This window comes from Thunnus thynnus, chromosome 7 (assembly GCF_963924715.1).
Source record: "Thunnus thynnus chromosome 7, fThuThy2.1, whole genome shotgun sequence".
Lineage (NCBI taxonomy): Eukaryota > Metazoa > Chordata > Actinopteri > Scombriformes > Scombridae > Thunnus > Thunnus thynnus.
Window position 1 is genome coordinate 19912554 of NC_089523.1, and position 26903 is coordinate 19939456.

Genomic DNA, 26903 nt, shown 5'->3' on the forward strand with positions numbered 1-26903 from the left:
CATTGTGGATAGGCTGCTATTAAATGATGATGTTACAATATGACAATTACATTTAGCAGATAGGGTGTGTCGGGTGTAGACTAAATATCATCAAGCATGCAGTTTGCTCCTTGCATTCTTTTTCAGTGACTCACTTTTTGTTTTTTACATGCACGTTTATTGCACGCGCAGAATGATTATCTCATTATGTCTGCCAGGGAAAGTACAACTGTCTCCTCCTGTTCATTGTTGAGCCTCCTGAGGTATTCCCAAGCCTGGTGTCCATCGGTCCTCTACATCTCCTCTTGGCTCCTCTTCTGATCCGTTGGCCGCCTTTCCGCTGACTCATAGAATGCGTGGGTATGTTCAGCCTTCCTTTGACGGATGCGTTTTTCCTTCAACACCCGCATTCATCATACGTCGACACTGTTTCCTTGATGTTGCGATTATAATTCACTTAAATCGTTTTCACAATTGTCGCCTCTTGGATTATGTTCGCTATCGGTTATTGTGAATGAATGAAGCGCTGTTGCTTTGAGGGTGGATGGACGAGACGCAGGACTCTGTCTCCACAGACCTTGTGATATACCGGATTTGAAGACCCATGAGATTTTGTGACCTGGAATGTTGGTTATGTTTAATTACCAAATACAGTGTCACATCCTAAATCCACGCAGGATGTACGTGATGTGGCTTATTTTAATGAGCATAGTAGTCATTGCAGAGATTTTCTGCGGTATATTAAACCAAGACCGCGATCTTTCATTAACCATAACCATGTGCCGCCAGTGCACATACTAACCATAAACGTTAAAAAGTTTAATATTGCTTTACCATCGTTTATTTAAGGCTACTACAAGATCGGATATTTTGGAGGGGAAAAAACAACTAGGTACGTTGTCAGTGAACATTTCACTCATACATTCATTATGAACAATTTTGCAATTTGCCAAATACGTTAGTTAGGCTACAAAAATTGTCTGATTTATGTTGAGAGAAGTAATTCAACCAGTATTACGTTTGTAGCAAAATGTTTATGCGTTTAATTTGAGATTATATGCACTGGACACAGGTGACAGATTCTTAACTAACGTAAAAGTGTGAATACCACCTTGTAGACACTGTTAAACTATAAACTAACTGCATAGTTTCTTCTTTTATTCTGGCCCAAAATGTAGAAAATAAGTGGTGACCATGGCTTATGATCGTGGCTTATGATGATGGTGACATAATATAGCATATAAAGCAATATTATATCAAATACGTTTCTTTTTTTTATGTGTTATTCCCCTTTTCATGAAAAACAAGATCCAGCATGTCTTGCTAGATATGTGTCTTTAAGTGGTCCACTCCGTCTTCAGGTGAAATAATATAGTGAATTTATTTTTTGAGCAACCAGACAGAGAGAGAGAGAGAGAGAGAGAGAGAGAGAGAGAGAGAGAGAGAGAGAGAGAATTTTTGAATTTTCAAAAACCTTTATTTACCTAGTCATCAAACCAATAGAGCATTAAAAAACAACACCAAAATATTCAGCCCAGCATGCGTCCAAAACAGAGCTCCTCCTCATCAATGGAACACAGAACATTTTTATAACACCACACAGAGACAAAACAGTCCACATCATTCATCAACCTGTAATAGTTGTGATCAATCAAATGAAAGAGAATGTTAATAAGGGCAAATTCAGTTAAGTACAAGAACATAAAAGTTCGGAGACGCACTTATAGTTTCAGCTGCTGTGTGATGCTGCTGCCAGCTGTGACCTGCAGCCACCTGTGAGCAACAAACAGAACATTAGTACTAATGTTTCACATTCAGTGACACCTGAACAACATTATTGTAAGATTCAGACATTAATTTAACATGTTTCAGACCCTCCTGAGACATTATTTACAGCTGTGTTTTGACATTTGACATTTCAGTAGATTATGTTATAGATGCGAAATATTAGAGAAGTAAAAGAAAATACATGAAAGTTGGTTTGTGACTGTGTAGAGCTCTGTGTGATAGTCACACAGAACCTCTGTTAATTAAAGACGGCTAAAGGCTTATGTGCTCTCTGCAGTTGTCATTATGAACCAATCTGTGTACTGAAATATGGAGAAAAGCCTGAAACACTGGAAACAGCTCCGCATATTCAATCAGGGCAAATTGCACTCTGCTGCAAAACTTCATGGGCGTGTTTGCGCGGCATATCATCAGCGCAACATCTTTTGTGAATAGACCCTTAAAACGGGCCAGATTGCGGGTGCAAATGCTGTACAATTCACGGTGATATGAGATTGTGGATCTGGCCCTAAGTCTTCATCAGGGTCTGACAAACGGACAAACACATAATCAATCTGAATTATATACCAGCCGTGGGTGACATTCTACTTAACACATGAGGCTTTGTATATAACCAATAGAGGGCGGTAAAACACAAGCATGGGCCCCATACATGCATACATGCCAAAGAAATGTGAATCTTCAACAAGGCATAATAACAATAAGTGATTTACATTAAGTGGAAATAAATGAAACCTGAAAATACCCAACAGATACTAATAAGCAATAATATTACAAAAAGTGAAAGAAAAAAATTATATATATATGTCCATACTCAAAAATGTATGACAGCAACTTCACATACTTCATACATTTTGGAGCATGGACATATATTTTTTTCTTCTCTTTTTTTTGCCACTTCTTTGGCATTATAACTGTTGTAGCTGTTGGAGGTGGAGCTAGTTTCAACTACTTTAAATACAGTTACCTAGTTTAGTTCAGTGGTTCCCAACCAAGAGGTCAGGCCCCTCCAAAGGGTCACCAGATAAATCTGAGGGGTCGTGAGATGATTAATGGGAAAGGAAATAAGAAAAAACAAAGTTCTGGTAAGACAAATCAGTTTTCAGTTTTTGGACTTTTTCTCTCATCTTTAGTTCAAATGTTTTTATTAAAATTTTTTCCAAACAGAAAACCACACATAACATTAGCCAAACCAAAACCCAAACAGACAGAAAACAAAACCCAACAAAAGCTCTAACAGGCTGTAGCTACTTCCTAAGGTTCACATCATAACCCCATTACAGAAACAGAAAATGCAGATAGATGTTTTTACTCTTCATAAAAGCATATGGAATCAAAGGAAGCCAAGAATGGTTGCTAGACTTTCTGGACAGATCCCAAACTTTTCGAGTTTCAAATGAGTCATCACCTCTCCAACCCATTGTTATGTGAAGAGGGTGTAATAGACTTCCACTTGAGCAGCATGAGGTGTCTAACTAATAGCTTTTTCTCTCATCTTTGATTTTTGGTAAATATTGGATCATTTGAACATTTCTTGAAATGAAACCATGTGAGAAGTTCAGAGGGAAAAATCACTATTTGATGGAGCTGATAACAACTCTACTATCTACTAACTACTATCCCTGCCTTACTGATTAGCCTGCATTATGGATTGCAAGAGGGGCATGCTATCTATAAATCATTTGCACTATCAAAATTTAAAAAAAAAAGAAAAGGAAAGATCTTAGAGTGCATCATACTATGGCTGACCACAGCCGCAAGAAATGTAAAGTTAAAAAAAATAAGTTTAAGCAAGTAAGATCTAGTTTATTTCTGAGTCACCTCCTTGTTTGTCAAAAGTGTAGACAAAAAAAGTTGGCACTAAGTCTCTCACTGTCTCAAGATGGTTGCAGGAAAAACAGATGATGATTATTATGCTTGCCATTTTTGATGAAGGACCACGATGACTCGGCCTGCAACCCAGGGTTTCCTGCGAGATGAGAAACTACAAAAAAGTGCTTTCCCATGATGGTCAGCAGTCTAGGGGGACTTCTTTGGATCAGCCCTTAGCAGCATAACTAAGTGAGCCTGGTCGGCCCTTACTATAAGCTTTATCAAAAAGGAAAGTTTTAAGCCTACTCTTAATTTATTGATCGATAGAAAATTTATCTAAAAATAGAAAAAGTTACATTTCATAATGTATCGTATTTGTATGGGCTCTGGTCAACTTGCCATTCCGACCGCGGCCCAAACTTGGAGAAGCCCTGGCCCCTATACATATATACTGTATATATAGAGTTTCTCTCACTGTTTGTCCTGTCTGTCTCAACAGTACACTTGTTTGGGAGATGCAGTAGTAAGAAGAACCTGATTACGTAAAGCTTAATCTTCATCATTCCGGCTGTTGTAAAAGATGACCAATCACAGATAGAGACCTCAAACCTCAAACATGTATATATAGATAACAGCTGCCAGTGTTTCAATTATTCACATCAGAACATTTATAGTGAATGTGATTCATCACCAAACAAGCAAGCAACACACAATAATACAGAATAGACCAACATTTTTTTAAGGCACACACAAAACATATGTCTGTCTTTGGGGAATATTTCATGTCCGATTGTCAATGTGGTTGCATGTACATGATTGTGGTGAGGTATCACGCACAAAGTACAGACTTAAGTGGAGGAGGCTGAGATTGGTTTAACAATAGCAGACCCCTTCTCCTGTGACCAACTTATTGTGGGAAACATACTGTAGGAGATGGCCAAATTGCAGCCACCAGACAGTTTCATCATCTTTCTGTATGGTGCTTACTGTTTTCACAGCATTAACAATACATTATATAGGCACATTCTAATCTAAATGCTGAGAGAAAACTAGCAAGTGAAATGAAGGGTTATTTTACTTTCTTTCTATGTATTGGCAATAGAAAGTTGTAAGAATGTGGAGGATGAAGCCAGAGCTTTGCTGACAATTGTTGTGCTCTGGTTGATGACTCTCTGGTTACTCACTACTAAATTTAGTCACTAGTGTTGCACTTTAAGGATGTTTATAGCTATTGTGTTCCCAGGACTTTTTGAAACACATGAGAAACTCATTAGTATTATCATTCACTAGCCCAGCAGATTCATATTGATATCAACAAATTTCAGCAAATAGTTGTTGGTTGACATGGTTGACATGCATAGTAAAACAAAACCAGTACCAACAGATAATTATAGCCTTGTGCAGTAAAATAAAGTTTATAAAACAAAAAGTGAAAGCAAATTGACAGTAAATGTATACCAACATTAAAAGAAGAAGAAGAAGTCACAATTAAAACCATTAATAATATTTGAAATCTTGTACTGAGTTCTCTTACTACAGTGTGAGCCATGTATATGATGGATTATGATTTAAAAAAACAAGATTGAAAGTCTTTGTCTGTTGCGTTTAAAGCAGTGAAAACAAAACCTCAATTGATGTTTCTGTGTTCAGATCCAGAGGGATTATATTAAACACCTTAAGGCGCGTTCCCAGTTGGTCTGAGGTGTTGCCACTGTAAGCAGTAATTCTCTGGATCTGAGGTCTCTACAAAAAACATATTTTGGCAGCATATCAACTATAAAGGGGGGAAGAGCATGGCTTAAAGACAGATATTAAGATCTTAAAATATATACTCTGACTAACTGGAAGCCAAAGCAGAGACTTCATATAGAACTGGTGTGTGCACTTGTCCTCGCTCCAGTTAAAACTGTAACAGAACGATTCTGTACCACTTGTAACTAGTAACCTTGGAGGAGACCTACTTGAAATTACTGCTAAAATGTAACTAGTTTGGTTACCCAGAGAAATGCAAAATTGTAAATCACAGTTTTGATAATTGCTTCAATTTCAGTACACTTTACTTTATTTGAACATTATTTTGAACTTAATCCATCCAGTATAAATATTGCTTTCCACGGAGTCATGGTCATTTAACTGAATTCATGTTGTTCATGTTGTTCATATTGTAAAACATGTAAAGAGCAAGACACCCAGTTTCACATTTAGTTTGGCAGATTAAACATAAGCCTCTGTTAGATTTAATTTAATTGTAATATAATTCATAGCAGCATTAAAACTCTTGGGTGTTGTGAGCAAGACCCACTGCAGCAATACTCACTCTTGAAGTCTATTTGTGGTTAAGACAACACATATCTTAGTGGAATTGTGCTTGCTTGCGTGACTGTTTCTGGCCTTTGGACGGCCATCAGGGCGCCAGATTTATATCAGAGGTGCCGGTCCAAAAATGTGTGTATGTGTGCACTAAGGCTGCATTCACACCAAATCAGGCGGTGTGGCGTCCAGCCGCAGGGTCGAGCGGAGATGTGGGTTTGTGGGCGTATTTGTGCTCTTAATGTCTGTAACTACTGTGAAACAATGAGAAGAGCGGTAGTAGTAGCGGGAAAGCCGGTGAATGAGAGGAAGAGAACATGCTTTTCTGATTGTTTCACGGTGCTTTTAAATAACCATTCCCACAAGCTTTTTTGGGTTGAAGCACAAATTAACACAGTAGAGCGAGCGAGTGTCTGTAAAGATAGGCTACAGGAACTGTCCATGGTCCATTTGACTCCTCCCCATTACACATTGTCACAGAATGCAAGATGTAATAATCAAATACTCAATACTACTTACAGAACTGTGCTGTGAGGAAAGAACAAGCTTTTCCCTTTTATAAGCAATTTATTTTTTCTGACAAAACATTTCAATACAGAGAAATAAAAACTGTCCTGCTGAAGCTGCGGGGCGCACGGGGCTCTCCCCCTGACTGGATGGTGACGCTGCGGGCCTGTGCTCTCCCTGTCCCAGTGCTGAAGCTGAATTTTTAACATCCCGTTAACATTTTCATTATAGCTTGTGTTTTGATGTATGAAATAGCCTATCCTGTATTTATGACACTTGAGTGGCAGTAGCTATATTTTTCTCTGTATGTGGGCTATAGCCGTTTTTGTGCCTATAGACAAATTCCCCGTAGGTTAGGCTATATGAAAGCCTTACAATATTATATTATTCTGAAAAAAAAACTCAGCATAACATATAGGCTAACTAACTTCACACAATAAGTCTGTTTAATAACTGTTCATCTTGCCAAAATGATCGATAACTGTTAGTAGCTAAACACTGTCAACTATCCAGGAACCCACCTGTTAACATACTGCATCCTTCTTCACGTCTGACAGGATTTACCGTTCCAAATATAATAGTGATTTTCGTAAGTTTGGCGATTTTTCTTTGATGCACCGCTTTGATATTTTCGTTTCATTTTCTAAAGACCTAAACGCACTGGGAGCGATAACTGACAATTGATGCTCCTATTTCGCAAGTCAGTCATTCCATTTCTCTACATCCTACAGGACCACAGCTAGATGCACAACAACTTCCAGAGAATTTCACAATTAAGGCTCATTGAAAATATTATACACCAAATAACGTTCAAAAAATTATTTAAAAAAAAATCTCTCTGTTTCCAATCAATCATTCCACTTCTCACACATCCTACAGGACCACAGCTAGATGCACAACAACTTCCAGAGAATTTCACTGTGGAATTAAACAATAAAGGCTCATTGAAAATATTATACACCAAATAATGATCAAAATTTTTTTTAAAAAAAGATCTCTCTCTCTGTTTCAATCAATCATTCCACTTCTCACACATCCTACAGCACCCCAGCTAGCTGCACAACAACTTCCAGAGTATTCCACTGGCAAATTTCACAATAAAGGCTCATTGAAAATATTATACACCAAATAACTTTCAAAAAATTATTTAAAAAAATCTCTCTGTTTCCAATCAATCATTCCACTTCTCACACAGGACCACAGCTAGATGCACAACAACTTCCAGAGAATTTCACTGTGGAATTAAACAATAAAGGCTCATTGAAAATATTATACACCAAATAATGATCAAAATTTTTTTTAAAAAAGATCTCTCTCTCTGTTTCAATCAATCATTCCACTTCTCACACATCCTACAGCACCCCAGCTAGCTGCACAACAACTTCCAGAGTATTCCACTGGCAAATTTCACAATAAAGGCTCATTGAAAATATTATACACCAAATAACGTTCAAAAAATTATTTAAAAAAATCTCTCTGTTTCCAATCAATCATTCCACTTCTCACACAGGACCACAGCTAGATCCACAACAACTTCCAGAGTATTTCACTGGCAAATTTCACAATAAAGGCTCATTGAAAATATTATACACCAAATAACGTTCAAAAAATTATTTTAAAAAAAATCTCTCTGTTTCCAATCAATCATCCACTTCTCACACATCCTACAGGACCACAGCTAGATGCACAACAACTTCCAGAGAATTTCACTGTGGAATTAAACAATAAAGGCTCATTGAAAATATTATATACCAAAATATGTTCAAAAATTATTTTTTAAAAATCTCCTTGTTTCCAATTGATATGCTTAATTGTTTCATTCTACCTCTACCATAATAACCCCGGCTAATTATGGCGCAGCTCAACTGCTCCTCCGCACTGGACCCCTAAATCACAAAGAACTCATCATTTTCGATACAACTCAATAAAACACTAAACAGGAAACAACAACTATTAGTGCCTACCTCTACAGGTGAAATCTACTGTCTCCCACGGATCTGGGTGTTCAAAAGCTGGGGTTGCCTGCACCGCGAACAGAAAGGCCGAACTCCCTGTCTGCTAGCTGATCACCGGGGACTATGGGAGCATCCCAACTCTCTTAAATTGCATCCACTTTTCCCTCACTTGTGTCTTTTCCTTGCATCTTAGTCCCTCCCACTGTGGATGCAAGGAGAGACGCAAGGAAACCAAGCGAGGAGAGAGGAAACGAGGACATTTGTTTTAAGAGACTTGAGAAGGGCTTTCCTCTGAAGCGTCATGTGAAGCGATGTCCGTTTCTGATAACGGCGACAGCTGATCACAGCTGGATCAGCTGTCAGTCGGCTTTAACAGCTGTAGAAACTTCTGATGGAGTTTGTGTCTGCACACATGTGCACTGCGCTAATACTAATAAAGGTTCACAGTTATCACCGCTAGAGCAGCTGTTTCCTCTCTGCAGCCTGTTACCTGTTTAACAATCACCTAAATAACAACCTGCATTCTGCATTTATACTGTGTCCTGTTCAGAGGCACAGGAACCATTTCTACTCGCAGAATACGTTTACTATTTATTGATTATTTGCATCTGTATTTTTTGATAATCCTGATAGTGAATTCATCATTCAATAACCCAGATTATGACCAACATCAAAGACTCACACTGTCTTAGACTGTATTCAGACCAAATCCCAACGCTGCAGGGTTGAGCGGAGGTGTGTGGGGCTGTGGGCGTGTTTATTTGTGCTCTAGAACTTAACTGCTGTGACACAATCAGAAAATAACATTTTATTATTTTATTGATCTAATTCACCGGCTTTCTCGCCACCAGCGCTCCCTCTCTTCATTCATTCTCCAGCTCGCTCAACCACAGCTGCTCTCTCCCTTGCTGGTGCTCTCTCTCTTTCTCTCATCTTTTGTAAAATGAGTCGGGAAGCCAACAACACAGTCTAACTCTACTTTTAATGTTATCAAACGAAGAGAGACATCCTCCCTTTGTCCTTGTAACGTCTTTGTACTCCCTCATGGCAGAGTTTACAGCTCTGATCAGTCTGATCTCCCGCTGTGATTGGTCACTGCAGCCTTCAGCCGCAGTGACGTCGGGTTGCGTTTCTCCAAAAGTTGACTCTGGCTCAACTTTCCAGCCACAGTCTGGTGCGGCGCCGCAGCGGCCAAAACACCCGCAGCCGAAACACACTTCCCCTATTCAAATGAACGGGAGGACTGGCGTTTTCGCCGCACCGCCTGATTTGGTCTGAATACGACCTTAGCTCATTCAGAAACCTCTGTCAAAGTAGGTTATTTATTTCTGTTCGCAAAACCCTTAGTCTGTGCAAGGTGTTCACCAACAAATGCAATTTACATCATGAAGGCCAGCTCCATGTCTCTTATTGTACATGTAATGATTTCAAAATTATTTCAACAAATTTTTCATCATTCTAAACAACTGTATTTTTATCAGAATTGTGACCACTGTGTAATATGTCAATCTATAGTGGGTAGAAGTACAGTTGGCATGTTGAAAATATCTTAACTCATTTTACCAGGTCAATAAAGAACATTATTCATAAATGTAGAAGGACCATATTCTTTTTGCAGCATGATTGGAGTCCACATCCTCACTGGAATTCGGTGCTGGATCCACCAAATATACCGCTTTGTTGGCTGGATGGATGAACTGTAATAACAAAATAATATTACTCAATTGTTACGAGAATCATAACTAGATCAAGACATTCTGCATGCATACTTCATGTAAGAGTAAATACTTACAAGAAACCTCCAGTAGACATTGTTTGTGTTGACAACAGAAATGACAGCCTGGTAATTTTCTAAGTTGACCTGTAACATAATACAAAATCAAATAATGGCATAAAATAGGACTGCAAATTAAACCCCACATTAAAGTAAATCAACCCATATTAAATGTAATTTTAAAATTCCTTCAAAGAATTTATTTTTTCTTCAACAAGGTGATGAATTATCCAAATTTAACAATGGACCACCCACACCCCACCATACATAGCCATATATGCGAAATTCATAAAACTTTAACCTGACCATTTTGGCAGTTATGACCTCTGTATCCCTCCTCTAAGAAAACATGCATTACCTTTGACAAACTGTGCCAGTGGACCAGTGTTCTTTCCCCAAACAGAATTACGCCTGCCAAGTAGTGGTTTAAAATGTATATGGTGTTCTCCATCTTGAGTTGCTTTGCAGTAAGGTGAAGTAGGCCCTCAATAACCTTAATTAGAGGATTGAGATAAACATAACAAAGTTGTAAATTATAACATGAGCAATTTGCCACTACTGAAAATTTACATCTAATGGCTTACATTGCGGTCTATGTTAGTATGACTTTTATCTGACCCTATGTATCTTACTGATTTTGGATGTTGGACAGATGACCTAAATATTCCATATTTTGCATGTCATTTTAGGTAATATGATATAGCCCTTCTTAGGGGGGCCTTTAAATACAAATAATGGGTTTATGGTCAAGTTTGGAACAGATGTGGTATGTAATGATACATAATATGTTGTGAGGTAGCTGTCAACCACTTGATTGGAGGGCTCCCAACTGAATTAGTGCCCATGGAAAACCTATGTTATTCATGTGATAAGATACAGATGTGTAACCCCATATAAGCTATGCACCGACAGTGGTACGTTGCCCAGACCATCTTTGTACATGGAATGGACTCGATGGCCATCGTCTAATAAACGTCTTCAAAATAAGAACTTCGCCAGCTCTTCCTTTGAACGATATCATCACACATCCTTCCTTTCAGTCTACAAACGCCAGTATTTCTGCCTACAAAATTTCAGTTACTGTATGATAAATTACATAACTTAATTTTTGTAAAATTATTTATGTTAATGTTGTTAATACATTGACTTTATTTAGGAAATTCTAGTGCTCTCACGCAATATTACAGAAATGTCCTCTTTTTGTGAACTTCATACAAACAGCCCTCTCCTATACATTGTCTAAGCACTGATGTACATGCAATTATTAATGATGATGAAGATGTCATGTCCGTTGTATGTTATTTTTATGCAAACACTGATGACTGTTGTCTGTGGAGTGCCTTGTATGCCACTGCTTATCTTACTTTTGCTTTAATTTTGTAGTATTATTAATGCAAACCTGTCAAACACTTTCATCACAGAAATATATTACTGTTTTTACATTGTAACAATTTAATAGCCAATGCATGTGGACTGGGTTACTTGAACCACTGATGATATTCCTGTCGTACATGAAGGGACCATGATATATGTGTAGTATCAATTCAAAGTTTTGACTGTAATTGAAGCACAAGATACCTTGCCTACTAGCCACCAGTGAGGTCTAAGTGAACAAAGTTCACTGTGGTGGATCACCACGGTGTTTCCACTGCTCTGGCTTGGGAGGACAGACACTACAACCTCTGTGTACTTTCTTTTCCACATGGATTGGAGCTGTAAGGGGAACAGAAAAATACTGTTGACACATTACTTGCATATTTAAATGGACCTTTGTGGACATTGTGGATTGATATAATTGTTTTTTACAACAAAATAGGAGGTTAAAGGGGGCCTTCTTACCTGCTGTTCTGTTAAATCCACATTTTGCATTTGCTTTTTTGAAGAGGCACCAGACTCTCTTCCACTGGGCCCTACCATGATTTCCGAATCAGTCTGTAGGCAGTTTGTGTGTTTGGCACAAAGGAAACATTGTGTATAGGAATTGTTCATAAATTTAGAAGATGTGAGCCTGCGTGCAATACAGCAACTATATTATGTTTATTACATTTGTATTGCATAATTTTGTAAAGTACTTTCACTGAGTAAAAATACACTACTAGCTATTTCAAAGTTTGCTTTTATTAAGTGATACCTTGGATGACAGCTCGAGGATTTCATCCTTTTCTCCTTCTGTCTTTAAATCACCAGCTGCCTCTGGAACTGCACTGCTACCATGATCATTCTGTGTCTTTTTCTGAGAAAAAAAAAAAAAATTACCACCGATCTCTCTTGTTAGAATATAGTATTTTGACCATATCACCTCAAACACGTTTAGCTATAACACAGATACATAGATTTAGAGTCGTTCAAGTCAAATCAGTAAATAACTACTCAAATAAAAAAATTACATAAAATGGAAATTTTAGGAGGTTTCAGCTCTGCTTACTATTTCTTGCAGAAGCCCTTGGCATTCTTCATCACATGACTTTGGGATTACACACAACCAGCTCATAAACATAGTACGGTGCAGAGTTTTTGCTTGTCTTCATGATGCTACCTGTGGCATCTAAGTAAACAATGTCCTCACTGCATCGCTGCTTGAAAACATCAATACTCCATCTGTACCACAGAAGAACTCCTTTAGGGTGCATAATAACTTTTTGAAGCACCTCATTTGGTGCATGGGTTTTCTCATCAAGCATCTTCTGAAGGCTAAGCAGTTCATTGTCATGTCTACGGTTCTTCTTCCGTGCCTCCTACGATATTGTTTTTAAAACGCTTGGCTTTGGTGCCTCGTCCCTACAGCCAGATTCCAAAACATCGTCCTCTAAAGCATTTAAATTTTGTAAATACAGTGCTCTCGGTAACTTGGACTGGAGGTTTTCGCTTGTGGTTGTCCGGTCATTAGCTCTGTGATGGCTGCACTTGCAGCCACACAGCCGTTTTGAAGTTTGTATCCCAGCTGGCACTCACACTTTGGTTTCTTTTACATTTGTAGTTAATTTTTTTCCTCAGTTAGCTAATTTAATTACATTTCACATTACATACAAATAAATAACAACACACTGGATTTTGTTTCATACATCATACTCATTTTATTTTACAGTTTGGCAGTACATTAGTTCTATTTGTAGCGCGCACATTTAGTTAACTTTTGTACAGTCATTAGTTTAAGTTCTAATTTTCCTCTTTTTTTTTGAGTTACCAGTGTTGGGGTGCTGCTCCTGGAGGACATCTGGCCAGGCCTGGGCAAAGGATGTGCACCAGATCATGGAATGGTTAAATACAGGAAGTGGCCAATTGAGTCATACCAAGTCCTGCCACCTCAGGGGGGAACTGTTTATTTCAAGTTTAGTCATATTGTTTGTTTCTCTTTATTGAATGTTTAGTTGGGTATTTTTGGTTTAGTTGAGTTAACCTGTGTTAGGGGGAATTCTGTTGTTTATTGCTTAGTTGGTAGCGGTTGTCATTTGTTAGTTACCCCTCTTCTGTTGTGGTCTGATCAGCCAGTATATATGTTCCCCTTTGTGTTCATTTTGGAAGATCTGTTAGTAGGGTTAAGTTCACTTTTGTTGAGTTCTGTTTATTTGACCTCTTTTATGGGCCTTGAACTTTATTTACATAGTTTGTTATTTGTACCTTTTGTTTGCATTTTTTGGGTAAAATAAAAACCCTCTTTTTTGAAACCACCTGAGTCTCCTTTGTCTGCCAGCTCGGTCCCTTACAAGCTCTTACAGGTCTTCTTTGAAGTTCCTTGCTATTGTGACAACACTCCTCTCCGTAGAACTCCACTGTTGCCTTCAACTCTTTTTCATCCTCAATGTTGACTTCCACAGTCACAGGGCAATCATAAAAGCGACAGTACCCCTAACATGAGAAATCGCGTGTGTGGTGTTGACTGCCAGCTGTCTTCAATCTGTGTCTTTTGAAGCCAAAGGAGCAATAAGGGAAAGTACTTCATATACCTTTGGCAAGTACATTTTTCCATCATAAAACTTTGAATCCCTTCCTTCCCCTTCTAATTTTCAGTCTCTTCCAGTCTTTCTGATCAATGAAAAAAAACGTTTCTTCCTCTGGTAATTTTTGTGTGAAATACTCTGATTTGTGGGGAGGTGACATAGATAATGACTTGGCCTTCAGAGGAAATACAGCCATATATTAAACATCAGATAGGAAAATAATATAGTATAATTATTTTAACTCAGTACAGACTATCTAAGGTTCATTGCAACAAGAACTATGATCTTTTTCAAAGTATCCACTGGCAATTTTGTTAAAAGTAAATATCCCATATGAATTACAATTGTTTCAAAACTAAACATCAATTTGATCTGATGCAAGACACCATTTACCTTTTGGCTGTCGTAGGCTTTTTTAAGCCTGTATCTGTTGTTATATGTATTTGAAATTCCAAATACACTGCAGACATCTGCCCAAAACCCAATTTTCAGAGAAGCAGACCCAATTTCCTGTTGCTCTTTGTAGGTCTTGTGAAGTTCTTGAACATTTTCCGCTATTTCTTCATCAGTGATTACTTTTCTTTCCCTATAGGACGTAAAGTAATGTACTGTAATTTCAAAGTCTGACTAGGACTGTTCTGATAAATATATCATGATTATAATAAGTAAAAAAAAAAAAAAAAGAGTAATGGTAATTATATGTACAATATACTCACCTTCCCAAATATTTTGAAAGTGTGAACTTTGGAAAAATAATCCATGAGTGAGGGGAGATTAAATAAATAGTTTAGTTCTTTCTATATTACAAATGCTGGATTGAAATACATATCTAAATAAGGCATATTTTTGGATGACAAACGTAAGGAGGGTATATGCAGTGAAGGCCTCTGAATTTAGGCATTTATTTACATACACTCAGACATACAATTACTCCAGGCATGAGTGATAACACACATAAGTTACGCACAAACACACACACACACACACACATGGAAATCTGTGACCTCACACTATTGAAAAATCTATTAAGAATAGAAAGGTGATTAACCATGTAAAGCACAAACACATGTTTGGTGCATGACAGTTAAGCCATAACAGTCCTGCCAAAGGATATCACGTAGTGAGAGTGAGATTGCGGGTATGTTGTCACATTTAAGTATTTATGATATTCAATACCTCAAAAATTACCGAATTGAGCCGAGGGTCAAATTACTGAAATCGTGTGCTTTAATGTTTTGTGGGCTGAAAACATGTATATAGACAGCCCTTCATGGATGAATAAAATGCTGACCCAAAATTAGATTCTGAAGTCACTGTAACTATATAGAATTGTCAGCAAAAACCGCAATACGTAACAGTAACAACTTTCACCCATCCCTCGTTAGAGTCATAGACTGTAAAAAATATAGATGTAGTCAACGTGACGTCACCCATGGGTTTGTGAACTGCCATTTGGAAGCCTCGAATTTAGCGATTTGACCATTGCTATGTTTGATTTTGGAGCCAGAAGTGACCATTCTTGGCCTTTCTCAATCTGCGTTCTTCGTGCTTGTGTTCTTATGAAACATCATCAGTCGCAGCCCAAGAAATGTCCCAATACACAAGTTCGCATTTCGCCAAGAATGGTTAACATGTTCTTGACACGCCCCTATTACCGAGGATGCATCAGTTGTTAACTTGTGTGAACTTGTCAACACAAATATCCCAGCATTCCTTTCAGCATTCAAGAGCAGCAAGAAAGCAGCAGAGAGAGAGGCGAACAGCGGTAAGTTTTTAAAAAAAAAATTTGCAGAAGCTACACAAACTGGCTTGCCAGCCGGCTAGTCTGCTCACTGACCCGTCTTGTTTCATTTTCCTCCTTACCCCGAGTCAAGACCATAATGGCAGAAGAAAGCCAGGCCCACAACTGTGAGATATATTTAATTTTAATAATAATTTGTAATTAATTTTCAATTTTGGCAACACTGTTACTCTGTCATTGCATTCATTTTTGAGAAAATGTACTGGTAAACAGTACTACTACCGCTGTTATTATATTATAATGAGGGTCTTGTTTCGTTTCGAGCAGCAAACCGGTCACCGGTCGGAGGAATTCCTCCAAAAACGGATGGGAGTGAGTATGCCTTTTGTGTTTTTGCAAGCCAGTGGTGGTGGTTGATTAGTGTGTTTAGTTGTGTCAAAGTTGCCAGCCCCTTAGAAAATTTTGATGCATCAAAAAAGAAAGAAACAAATGGATACTATAAAGTTCAGAAAGAAAATATTATAAAACTAGGAATCAAAGAAGTTGTGTAAATTGTAATCTGGTTAATATATATGACTTAAAGTGGGCTGTAGTGTAATATCAAACGGTGCAAAGTACTAGTGACAGGCAAAAGAAATAGCACATGTGACAATTATGATGTAGTTATCAACTTAAACACCGTTGCTAATACTACTACTAACATTAACAATAATAACTTATTTGTAGAACTGTCACTCGACTGTTCCCTGCATATATGTACTGCCCTGCACACCAAAGTGCAATACTGCCTTTATACTAAATTTCTGCATTGTCATACCATAACTACATCATAATCAATAGTCTCCCTCAGCTTGTGTGTTATTCACAGTAATATGATGTTTAAGTTGTCTCTTTTTTTTTTTTTTTGCTTTGTCCAGAGTATTTGTGAACAAGTCAGGCTTGGCTATCACAGCCAAACAGGCCATGAAAAAATGGAACAATCTCAAGAAGAAATACAAGGTAATCTGCCACTGTATTTGCTTTTCAATATGCAACTATTTTGACTAGTGGGGAAAACGTATTATACAGATGCAATGGGCAAGGACAAATAACTTATTAATCAGTAGTTATGTGCTAAAATTGTAAACTAAACTACATATATACTAACTACTGTTATTCATCAGCTCAAAAAAGTCAAGCTGGAAACAAATATTCATTCATTAATATGTTATTTTTAGGAACTCAGGGATCCTCCGACAGGGAAAGGGGTGGAGGCGGGTGGATTGATTGCTGCCACCTGGGAAGCAGGAAAAAAAACAAACAACAGAAGTAGTATGAAAGGGGACTGTCATTACTTTATTATTATAAATAGACATTGCATTGTTAGTGTACAATTGTGAAGTAATCAGCTGAGTTTAGCAAATTGTACAACATCAATTGTTTTGGGCCATAAATTTTGTTATTTTGGAGGACTGCAGGTGGCCTCTGTGCTGGGGGTATTGTGCAATACCAGGAAGAACGCACCGTCTCAAACTGTCAACAGAGCTGTCTGTGTGCTCGTGGCCTTGCGAGTTCATTCTTCCAAGAACGACTAGCAAGAACATTCTCTCCAAGGGCACAAGTCATTTCTTTGCGTTCTTGGATTTGAGAAAGGATATTTGGAAGAGAGGGTGGCGCTGCTAGCTTGGTTGGCACGGTGCATTTACAATCTATGGCTAACAGTAATAATGCTAATGCTAATTTCCGCTAGCGCAAAACAGGCCATTAAAACAAAATGTACTTAATAAAAAAATTGAATATCCGACTCCTTAAAGGATATTTAATCACAACCAAACGCTGGACAAGACTTTTTAGGCGACAAAATGTTACAATTAACTTTCATGAACTGAAAACACACTGTGAAATAGCAGCAGCTACACCTATATTCTGTGAATAGGGTTACACCATGGTTAAGTTACATAATCAAAGTTGTTACCGTGGTGGCAACTTGTTAATCACAATGTAGCCACGCCCTAATGCATATGATGGTTTGTCGTCTATTTTACTTTTAAATGGGGACATAATTTACAAAATGAACACCATGATGCATTGAAAAAGACTTGACACTAGCGACTGTGACCATTTACTCATTAGAAAAGTGTTTACTGAGGTAATAAATCAAGTGAGAAGTAGGGTCATTTTCTCATGGACTTCTATACAATCGGACTTCTTTTTGCAGCCAGTGGAGTCGCACCCTGCTGGCCATCAGAAACAATGCAAGTATAAGGCACTTATGCAATGGCTTCACTTTTCAAACCGGGACCTACCCGCTTGGTGAGATTGCATTTTGAAGTTGAGAGTGGCATGCCAAAATGCAGCAGAAAGCACAACATACTTAACAGAGGTTTCTGTAATTTTGGAGTTTTATTTCGGTAACACACCGCCAATTAAAGTTGAAAACACAAGTGTTCAATGCACTGTACCATGGTGGACCAGGTCGAAGCAACGCGAACCACTGTCCTTACAACAAACTCGCAGCGCTTCAATTAAGACGGTCTTGACTGTGTAAATCTCTCTTTAGAGGAAAAAACTGAACTGAAAAGCAACCTAACGGGCCGAATTTTACCATTAAGCAACATGTAATTGGCCCCCATTTTAATATGTTAATTTGTTATTTCCAACTATATTTTTTGAAAGAAAAAAACAGACCCATTAGTAGATGCATTATAAACGCGTCGTGCACCTGAGCTTTAACGTATTTAAAAACATGTAGGCAATTTTTAACTTCTTTCATCTTAGGCCCGTAAAGGGTGGCATAAAGTGAATCACCAAGGTAGAAAAATATGTATATATGTATTAAATATGTATTTGAATGGTTTGGATATTTGAACCATAATTGCAAACTGTTAGCTAGCTGATGAAGTCTATGCTAGTTATGAAGGAATACTCACCCTTGCTGTTTCTTTGACCTGTTGACCATATCAGCAGTCTTTGCAAAACCTCACAAAACACTAATCCACAATTAACCATTAGCAAATCTGTAGTACGTCCAATAAATTGGCAACCAGATGTATTTTACAACTTCTTCTCGATCAAGTATTCTTATGATTTGGAGTGAAAGTCAAGCGGCAACCTCTGGGGCTGTAAAGTGAAGCCAATGCGGAAGGGCCAAAAACTGCAGTTCTTTGAATGGCCACTTGAGGCTGGCTCCAAAAGCAAGTCAATCCCCATAGACCCCCATGTTAAAATGCCCAACTTTACAGCAGAAATAAACATGTTTACAGCCTGGTACAAAAAACGGTTTAGGTCTCTATAGCTAATTTCCCCTTTCATGACAACTGTACGGGTGGTGATTTTTTTTTTATAACTCACCCGTTTAAATTTTATTAAGCTGTAAAGTTATGCATAATGAAAGACATGGCTGCTTTGAGTGACAGGTCCGCCAGCCGCTAAGTGGCATGTTTCAGCCATTCGGCCCGCCTCTTTGCCCATTTTTGATTGGCTGGGAGTTAGGCAGCGTCACGCACTGCCAAGATGGCGATGGCTAGAGCGGCTCACTTTGAGCTTCAAAAATGCTCTTCAGAAACCAACAGGTGACGTCACGGTAAAACATACACCCTCTAGCGTTTGGAGTGAACCTTACCGTGCTCTGCCAGTTCAGGAGGGAGTTGGGCAACATTAATACAATTTTTTTTTAATTGTTTTCAATCTGATATTTGTAGTTGCTGCATGATATTATATATTTGTGTGAACTTTCAAATATGCACCCTTCTGTTTTTATTGATATATTTTTTATTTATCATTATTATTGTGAAATTTGAGAGTGAAATGCTCTGGAAATTGTTGTGAAGCTAGCTTGGGTCCTGTAGAATATGTGAGAAGTGGAATGATTGGTTGGAAACAGAGAGATTTATTTTTATAATTTTTTGAACATATTTTGGTGTATAATATTTTCAATGAGCCTTTACTGTGAAATTTGCCAGTGAAATGCTCTGGAAGTTGTTGTGCAGCTAGCTGGGGTCCAGTAGGATGTGTGAGAAGTGGAAAGATTGATTGGAAACAGAGAGATTTTTTAAAATAATTTTTTAAACATATTTTGGTGTATAATATTTTCAATGAGCCTTTATTGTTTAATTCCACAATGAAATGCTGTGGAAGTTGTTGTGCAGCTAGCTGGGGTCCAGTAGGATGTGTGAGAAGTGGAATGATTGATTGGAAACAGACAGTTTCCTTTTCATAGTATGCTGAATATGAGACATTGTTAATGTGTGTAAGTGAAGTCAAGACTCTGTAGATTCTAATCCCACAGTGAATTCTCCCGAGTCATAACCTCCTTAATGAAAAAGTGAAATAAATAGTGCATTTTTTCAATTCACTGTTTCAATCAAACTGTAATGTACGTTTATTGCACGCGCAGAATGATTATCTCATTATGTCTGGCAGGGAAAGTACAACTGTCTCCTCCTGTTCATTGTTGAGCCTCCTGGCGTATTCCCAAACCAGGTGTCCATCGGTCCTCTACATTTCCTCTTGGCTCGTCTTTTTGATCCGTTGGCCGCCTTTCCGCTGACTCATACGCTGCGTGGGTATGTTCAGCCTTCCTTTGACGGATGCGTTTTTCCTTCAATACCCGAATTCATCATACTGTCTCCTTGATGTTGCGATTATAATTCACTTAAATCGTTTTCACAATTATCGCCTCTTGGATTATGTTCGCTATCGGTTATTGTGAATGAATGAAGCGCTGTTGCTTTGAGGGTGGATGGACGAGACGCATCGTTTATTGAAGGCTACTACAAGATCGGATATTTTGGAGCACTGTAAAAACTGTTACTTAGATCTAACTAAAAAAAATATGAGGCAACATTTTCCAAGCACTTTTTGCTAGTTTAGTGAACTTCGTGTTTTTTTTAAGATGAGCAAACTCTGTGATAAAATTTTAGCATAAAGTAAAATTTTTAAGTAGTCTTCAAAAAAAAAACCCAAGAAATTGAGTTCAACCATTGTAAAAATAGACAACATTTTAACTACATCCAACTTCATTAAATTAAGTGCTATTTTTTAAAAAAAACTTATTTTTAAAAAATATTTACGAATGCTTCCTCTCTGATATCAAAGCACAATCTACTTAAAATAATTAGCTATCATTGACATAAATTTATCAAAGAAAGAGTGGTATTATTTTACAACATTTATTGAGCTGCCAATACAACCACATGGCCCACATAATCCCATTCATCAAGGTCATGAAAAAGGAATAACATTATTGCACAGAAACAACTGTCCAGGCCAGGCCCTTGTTTTGGAGCCAGTCAACAAAAAGTCCTTTAAAGGCTTTCAATGTTTTGAAAGAAAAGTGGAGATTCATACACATCATTCTGTAGAAATCACACTAATCAGGCTCAGAATAATATTTGGCGTTCTTAAACTGAAGAACATATTTCACTGTGCAGGCCAGACATTTGTTTTGGGCCCGGTTCCACAAAAGGGCCTTGAAAGGCCAACAAAGTGTTGAAGGAAACTGGAGATTCAGGTACATCAATCTGAAGAATCACACTCAGACTCAGAAAAATATAACATTATTGAACAACAACAATAAAACAGCCAGTATGGCGTGTGAGGTCAACAATCACGTTTGACTGTCTATGCTAGAAGATGTTTTTGAGGCTCATGAACCTGGGGGATGGTTTTGGGCGGTTTTGAGTGTCAAGTCCAACAAACAGTCTTTGAAACACCTCAAAGGTTTTGTGAAGTATTGCTGGGTACTGACGATTCATCCTCTGGCCAGATTGTTGAGAGATTTCAGCACAGGGATTCCCTCGATTATGATTCCCACTGCATCTGGCTCATGGCAAATGTAGATCCTCACACTGTGTGTTTTCAGGTCTTCATGTGCACTGGTCTCTGCTATTCCCTGTGCAACAAACAACAGAAATTAAGAAATTGTTTCATACAAGTAAAGAGAAGTTATGAGTTTCGAATCAGATGCTGATAGATAGAGAGCTCTAGATGGATAACAGTGTTTCCCGTGGCACTTTATTTTTAAGCTGCCTAACAACACACACCTCCCGCCTTAACTACGTAAAAATTTAGAAAAGAATGCTCCCATATATTGGTGCAATGGAACAGCGTTACCTTCTATTAGGGCTGTAGCAGATGATGGATGACCCACTGGCCTATACTGACCCCCAGGCCTAAGTATCAGGGATTTTTTGACAGTGTCTTCTTACTACATTTTTAAACTAAAATGTTAAACAAGTAACAAACTCTTTTTTTTTAATAGTAACATCAGTGCTACTAGATGTCCTGCATATTTCTCAACAGTTTGACACAAAAACATGTACCGCATAAACCTCTAAAACCTTTACATTACTCTAAGTGATATAACTGCTTACCTAATGTGTAGTCATTGACACACAGAACTTAGTTGGGGAGGTTGAATTGGTCCTCTGCGTTGATCTGAATGTCTCCTGAAGAAGCAACACAAATGAAAGAACTCAAGATGACCATATGAAATTTTCCTCCAAAAATTTACACTTTGTAAAAATTCATCCCAGTCACAGTCATTAAAATGATAGTTATTATTATCATAAGTTATTTGACGTAACATAACCGGAACTCATACCTAATCAGTGTATAACCTGCAGCAGACAGCACTCAGCACTGTAGGAGCAGAGCGGGAAAACAGAAGAAAAGCGATGCACTGTGGAGCATGGGGACAGAAACACAGCAAAAAACAAAAAAAAAAAACATTTTATCCACCTGACATCAATCCCACGCAGGTGTGTGTGTGTGTGTGTGTGTGTGTGTGTGTGTGTGTGTGTGTGTGTGTGTGTGTGTGTGTGTGTGTGTGTGTGTGTGTGTGTGTACGCGCGCGCGCGGAATGTGTGTGTAAGACGCTGTGCCGGGGCTGAGCCCCGGAGAGCCCCTAACCCAGCACTGTAAAACCCGATAAGTTAATATAACTTAAAATAATTGTTGAAACAGATTACATCGAAAATTTTAAGTGATAATTATTCCATTTTCTAAGTTAAAGAAACATACTTGTTCAAGTAGTTTTTACTAAGTAATTTCTAGTGACACATACTCAATATTTTAAGTTACATAAACTTTCTTACTTACATCATTATTACTCAGTATTTTGTTTTCAGACTACTAATAAAAATCAAGTATAGCTAACCGTAAAATTTTTGTTACTTAACCAGAAAATGTTTCATTTCTTGGTAAAGCTATTTTCACTTTATGTGAACTTAACTTGTTTAAGTTCAACAAAGTTGTACAATCCTCCCTATACTTAAATATTTCACTTGAAATTTTAACTCAAAATTCCATGTGAAGCAACTTAATTTTTTTTTTGAAACTGATTACATCAATTTTATTAAGTAGATTTGACTAAAAAATACAAACATATTTTGAGTAAACATTAAAAACACATTAACACAGATGATTCAAATGCAAGTTACTATTTTATTTAGTAACCAAAAACATTTTACACTGAAATTAGCACGATAACACCTTCAAAAACAGTGCAGGGGCCTTTGGGAAATTACTTTTTTCCCCAAACTATAGAAGTGGACAATATGTATATACTCCTATAATGGTACATGCCAATTTTTATCATGATATTAATATACAATCGTGGCAAGTTAAAAACATTTTTGTACGTTTCCTGACAAGGAAAGGCAATTGATACCAAAATTATCCAAATATTGCCATAAACCGTTCTGTTCACCAATTTTTCAGTTTGCTTATAATGGCCGCATATTAAAAAGAGTTACATGACAATGAATATTAAGGCAATATCTCTGCTGGTTGACAACTTTCACGTTATACATCAATATCTTGCCCTATACGCTTCCATTCAGTGCAAAAACAGGAACAGTAACATTGAACAATAGTGCAAGGGCCTAACAAAATGGCCTGACAAAAGAACCACATAGTGGACAACCGCATGGTATGGGATCTTACCAGTACAGAATGAGTTTTCTTGAACATTAACACATTCAAAATTGAACAATAAAAATCTTTGAAAAACACATCTCTAAGATGTTTTAAAACAGGAACAAACTACTCCACTGCCAAAAGTTCATTTTTGAGGCTCAAGACCCTGGGTCTCATGTTTCCATCCTCCAGACCCATCAAGACTTTCTGAGTGAAGTCAAAAGTATTTGCCATGTCTTTTGGGTAATTCAGATGCAGTGCATAAATCAGTGCGAAAAGCACTACAAATGCGTCAGCGAATGTGGGAAAATCAATGACTGTTTTACCCTCGAGCACGACCGCAACCTTCTCTGGGCAGAGGTACATGGCATCTGAAGTGGCACTGATCAAGAGCCCAACCGGTAAGTCACCAATGTCTGGTTCAGACTGCGCCACCTGCAGACAACAACAGAAGGGTTACCTTAGGCCCTAGACTCCCTCAGCTATTTCTAAAGGGTGATTGCTGAAAAATATATCAGTGGCTTATCAGAAGACAAATAGCAGTAAAAAAAAAAAATTACAATCTATGAATGTGATTTGATTCACCATATGTAACATAAAATAAAAAATAAGCAATTAATCTTTTAGGGGCGAGTGTACATTTTGTTGACACATGGCATAGCAACTATGGCATTTATTAAGATAAACCTGAAACTTGGTAATATTACCATTGCTTCAAGGGCAGGATTTCAGCATTACAAAAAAAAGGTAGCACTATGGAATTTCCATGGTACTGTTTATTTTCATGTAACTATAGATTTGACTAATTTACACTGGAGTTTGCAGTCCAAGTGACAACAGTGAGAAATGGCCGCTTAATATTTAAGCATACTGAAGCAAACTGAAGCTTGGAATAGATCATGAAATTGTATATTTTGGAGAGTATGAATGATTCAGGCAAACAGAAATTGGGCTAGAACCAGTTATTAAGTTATCAAAATTATCAATATCCATACAATATGGTAAATTTGAATGGCATGTACTCAGAGTTGTTTTCTCCAAGATGTGGATTTTCATTCATTCACACAGTGGCAGAGGCATTATTTTTGATTAATAAAATGAATAGACATTTATTAATCATGTTCAGTCCAGTTATTTATTATACCTCATTCCAGTCTACAAATCTTTGAATGTGTACTGTGATCGTAACCTTAACCCCCAAGAAAAACATAACATTAATTAAAGCAGGATTTATTGCATATGGAAACATCGTAATTTCAAAGACACCCATGATTGAAAAGCATATTCAACACATGCCTGTTTTCTGATTTGTGTCCATTCTATTCATATGACTATAATTTTAATGGTAATATTCAAACTCTGAAATTTTTCAACTTGTATAATCAGTGATTTACTGGATTAGAGTAACAAAGAAATTTGACTCTTTGATCAAAATAAATATACTGACTTACATCCCATTGCTTGAGAAATCCAGAGTCGTCATCATGCAGATATGCAGGGAGAGCACGGAGAACAGCAGCACGTCTGACATGAACATCAACTTGTTCCTTGGGAGCAAGAACATATTCTTGCCTTACTATGGCTGGTAAACAGCATAGCCACACAACACTATATTAAAACAAATAGCCCTACCAAAATTCTACCAAAGATAAACCAAAATCTACTGTAACATAATTATAAAGCACCAAGAAGCTTAAACAACTTACCTGGAGGTCATACATCTGGAAGATCCGACTGAGGACTTCAGCTGCTTTCCCTGTCCGTGCAGCTTTCCTCCTGAACAAGCGCTGAAGACGTGGGGCATGTCGATCCAACTCAGCATAGAAGCAGTTCTTTAGGTTGATGTTTGAGATTCTGTGAAACTCAGCACAGATCTGCAAAAACATAAAATGACTTAAGTCAGCGTATAGTGTGTGTTCTTTCTGAAAAGGAAAAATAAAAAACAGCAATAAAAAAATGACACTACCAACCCATGTAGGGTATGTTAATCTACATTTGAGTAAAACTATTCATGTCCTCACAGACAAAGTCATGTAAAAGAATTATATGTGATAGATCTGCTCAAATAGGTGTAGTACAAAAAATGTCTTTACTTGTGACTCCATTTTGAGTGCAGGCCAGCGTTCCAGGATCTCATCAACAGGGGGATCATCACTGACGATCTCATTGCGCCGAAGGGCAAAGGTAGTCTGCATTAACTTTCCAATCAGAGAAAGGTTCTTGTCACTCTTCTTCACTTCATCTACAATTTGCAGTCTCAGTCGTTCAAGGCTTGCAGCATTTTCACCTCTTGGGAAATTGGGAAGGAAATTCACTTCTGCCCTCTTCGGTCTTTTGATGTTGGTGTGAGGAGATGGTTTGTTTGGGTTGTTCCGGCTCCTTTTCCCAGAATTTATAGCTACCTCATGAAATCCTGCACGACTCAACTTAGTGCGGAAGTTCCCCATCTTAAACTTTAAACTATTTTTCCAACCATACCATCCCGTCTGAGATCCTGGCTCTTTCAGACAAGGATGCTTAATGACAAGTGCTTCTGCTACCATTGAAACCTCCTTATCATTGGGGTAAGCTTTGAAGCTATGCATCTTGGCAGCAAGAGTCTCAAGAATGTCATGCTTTTGTCCCCTGGACAACTTTAGAGTTTTCCCTGTTCTGTCATATGTAGCATTTCCATCACTAAGTAAGAATTCTACCTCATAGGAAAAAATGGGCACTGGAAAAACATCAGGCCATCTGTTGACCCTGTCTGGAGTCATGGCATGAGGCAATATTATTGTGTCATCTGATGCTACTGAACTGGCATCACTCTCAGACCTGATCACTTTCAGCACAGCCTTCTGTGGAAGTTCCTCAATGTCTAAAAGGGAACATAACTGTCCATCAAAATCTGGATCTTGGTATGATAGGCTGAAGTTGAAGTCAAGATTAAACTTTTCTCCTATCATCGTTTTTAACTCATCCACAGATTCTGGACGTGACGATAGAGTCATCTTCTGAATGGGTTGGCCGTCAGTTTCTGTCAAGACAATTTCTGTCTTAAAATCTGAGAATTCACAGCCTAGATGATTCCTACTTTTGTGGGCATTAAAGGAGGAATACACATTAGTGCGGTACTGACAATTTTTGAATGGACAATCCACCATCTTGTGTTGTTTTAAATGCATCCTTAAATGACTGAGAAGAGTTTTGTCATTAAAAGG

General features: G+C 37.8%; 1 protein-coding gene and 2 long non-coding RNA genes across 12 annotated transcripts in view; 1 reads left to right on the plus strand and 2 right to left on the minus strand.

The window, feature by feature from the left end:
• Nucleotides 1-9069: 9069 nt before the first annotated feature.
• Nucleotides 9070-10846, minus strand: LOC137186737 (uncharacterized). Its single transcript, XR_010929092.1, has 3 exons — nucleotides 10484-10846; nucleotides 10144-10212; nucleotides 9070-10048 (listed from the first exon to the last, which is right to left on the minus strand). It is a non-coding gene; the product is annotated as an uncharacterized lncRNA (long non-coding RNA).
• A 4570-nt stretch (nucleotides 10847-15416) lies between these two features.
• The window catches only part of LOC137186122 (uncharacterized), a 31264-nt gene continuing 19777 nt past the window's right edge, over nucleotides 15417-26903 (plus strand). The window contains exons 1-4 of one of the 10 annotated variants that reach the window (XR_010928970.1): nucleotides 15417-15828; nucleotides 15938-15971; nucleotides 16132-16176; nucleotides 16722-16803. This is a non-coding gene — a long non-coding RNA (uncharacterized lncRNA). The remainder of the gene's footprint in view (nucleotides 15829-15937; nucleotides 15972-16131; nucleotides 16177-16721; nucleotides 16804-26903) is intronic. The other 9 variants (XR_010928969.1, XR_010928968.1, XR_010928978.1 and 6 more) reach the window with 9 other exon arrangements.
• On the minus strand, nucleotides 23210-26750 carry LOC137186121 (uncharacterized). The gene is made up of 4 exons (XM_067594797.1): nucleotides 25797-26750; nucleotides 25410-25577; nucleotides 25155-25250; nucleotides 23210-24138 (listed from the first exon to the last, which is right to left on the minus strand). Exons 1-4 carry the CDS (start codon nucleotides 26691-26693, stop codon nucleotides 23830-23832), a joined length of 1470 nt encoding a protein of 489 aa, XP_067450898.1. The 5' UTR covers nucleotides 26694-26750; the 3' UTR covers nucleotides 23210-23829.

Excerpts from the sequence above, each read along its gene's own strand:
- LOC137186121 (XM_067594797.1), bottom strand. The coding sequence starts at position 26,693 with ATGACTCTATCGTCACGTCCAGAATCTGTGGATGAGTTAAAAACGATG. Across the intron at positions 25,578-25,796 it reads CACTCAAAATGGAGTCACAA|ATCTGTGCTGAGTTTCACAG; the intron begins GTAAAGACATTT and ends ATGTTTTTGCAG. Across the intron at positions 25,251-25,409 it reads TCCAGATGTATGACCTCCAG|GAACAAGTTGATGTTCATGT; the intron begins GTAAGTTGTTTA and ends CTTGCTCCCAAG.